General features: G+C 40.2%; 1 protein-coding gene across 1 annotated transcript in view; it reads left to right on the top strand.

Annotated features, from left to right (window-relative positions):
- Window positions 1–1,418: 1,418 nt before the first annotated feature.
- Window positions 1,419–1,484, top strand: part of SOCS6 (suppressor of cytokine signaling 6) — a 2,127-nt gene continuing 2,061 nt past the window's right edge. Inside the window, exon 1 of the mRNA XM_010285307.1 lies at window positions 1,419–1,484. This exon is cut by the window's right edge and continues 2,061 nt beyond it. Within this exon, the coding sequence (XP_010283609.1) occupies window positions 1,419–1,484 (66 nt within the window).

Raw genomic sequence — 1,484 nt, 5'->3', positions numbered from 1 at the left:
TGCTACAGGGGAGGAGTTGACTGGGACTTGAGCAGATGTGTCCACTTAGTCTTGGCAGAAGTACTGGAGGAAGAGAAGATCTAATAGTACTGGCGAAGGAGAGCCTGTGATGTGACCTCCTCTATACCTAAAACAGAGGTTGGAAATCACTTTTCTTTCATAGAAGTTCAGGAGGGAACTTCTGTGATTTGCTCTAAACAGATGTTACTTTGCTGTTCGTTTCTCTTTAATTTTTGACTGGAGTTAGTTTTCCTGTAATTATGCAACTATTTGATTATTGCTCAACTTGTGTAAAGAAAGTATGAACTTGTAAGACCATGTTTTTAGGGCTAATCGCAGTTTAACCTGTATGTAGGAATCCTGTTGAATACAATATCTTCTATAGTTTTATCTTCTATTTTTGTGGGGATTTTTGTAGGAGCCTCTGAAAGAGAGGGGTGCTTCTGTGCTTAAAAATTTTGTCATAGAATAGTTTGGGTTGGAAGCGACCTTTAAAGGTCATCTAGTCCAACCCTGCACCTGCAATGAGCAGGGACATCTTCAACTAGATCAGGTTGCTCAGAGTCCTGGCCAACCTGACCTTGAATGTTTCCAGGGATGGGGCATCTGCCACCTCTGGGCAACATGTTCCAGTGTTACAACACCCTAATTGTGAAAAATTTCTTCCTTTTATCTAGGTGAAATCTACTGTCTTTTAGATTAAAACCATTACCCCTTGTCCTATTACTAAGGCCCTGCTAAAAAGTCTGTCCCCATCTTTCTTATAAGCCCCCTTGAAGTGCTGAAAGGCTGCAGTAAGGTCTTCCTGGAGCCCTCCCTCTTCTCCAGGCTGAAAACAACCCCAACTTTCTCAGCCTTTCTTCCTAGGAGAAGTGTTCCCATCCCTCTGATCATTTTTGTGGCCCTCTTCTGGACCCACTCCAACAGGTCCATGTCTTTCCTGGGCTGAGGGCTCCAGAGCTGGACTCAGTACTCCAAGTGGGGTTTCACCAGAGATGTGCATTAAATATGTATTAAATATATATGCCTATGAGTGTGACGTAATGTATGTGTATATTTAAAAAATAACATGCTAACAGCAGAAAAAAAGTTGTGGAAATCTCCAAGGCAGTTGTAGCAGATTAATTTTTTGAGCCTGATTTGGTTTCCGAATCAACTCTGTATATTTACTTTTATTTGATGCCTATTACTTAAGTACTGCAATTTCTGTTTTGTTTGGAGAGGGGGAAGCCCTTATGCATAATTTTAAAAGTATTTCTTTTGTAAAGTTAATTGTTTTTTATTTGTTTCCAGGAAATGGCTCTTGAAGTTAAATGAGGCTGGATAAAACACATAAATGAAGCAGAAGCTGCTCTGCGTGTGTTAGGGCTATATCACCACAAGCACTGCTGATCAGCCAGACTTGGTAACTTGTCATAATGAAGAAAATTAGCCTCAAAACAATTCGCAAGTCCTTTAACTTAAATAAAAGTAAAGACGAAAGC

This window comes from Phaethon lepturus, unplaced genomic scaffold (assembly GCF_000687285.1).
Source record: "Phaethon lepturus isolate BGI_N335 unplaced genomic scaffold, ASM68728v1 scaffold3614, whole genome shotgun sequence".
NCBI classification, from domain to species: domain Eukaryota; kingdom Metazoa; phylum Chordata; class Aves; order Phaethontiformes; family Phaethontidae; genus Phaethon; species Phaethon lepturus.
Note: the sequence above shows the minus strand (reverse complement) of the source record. Positions and strands in the feature narration are given on the sequence as shown.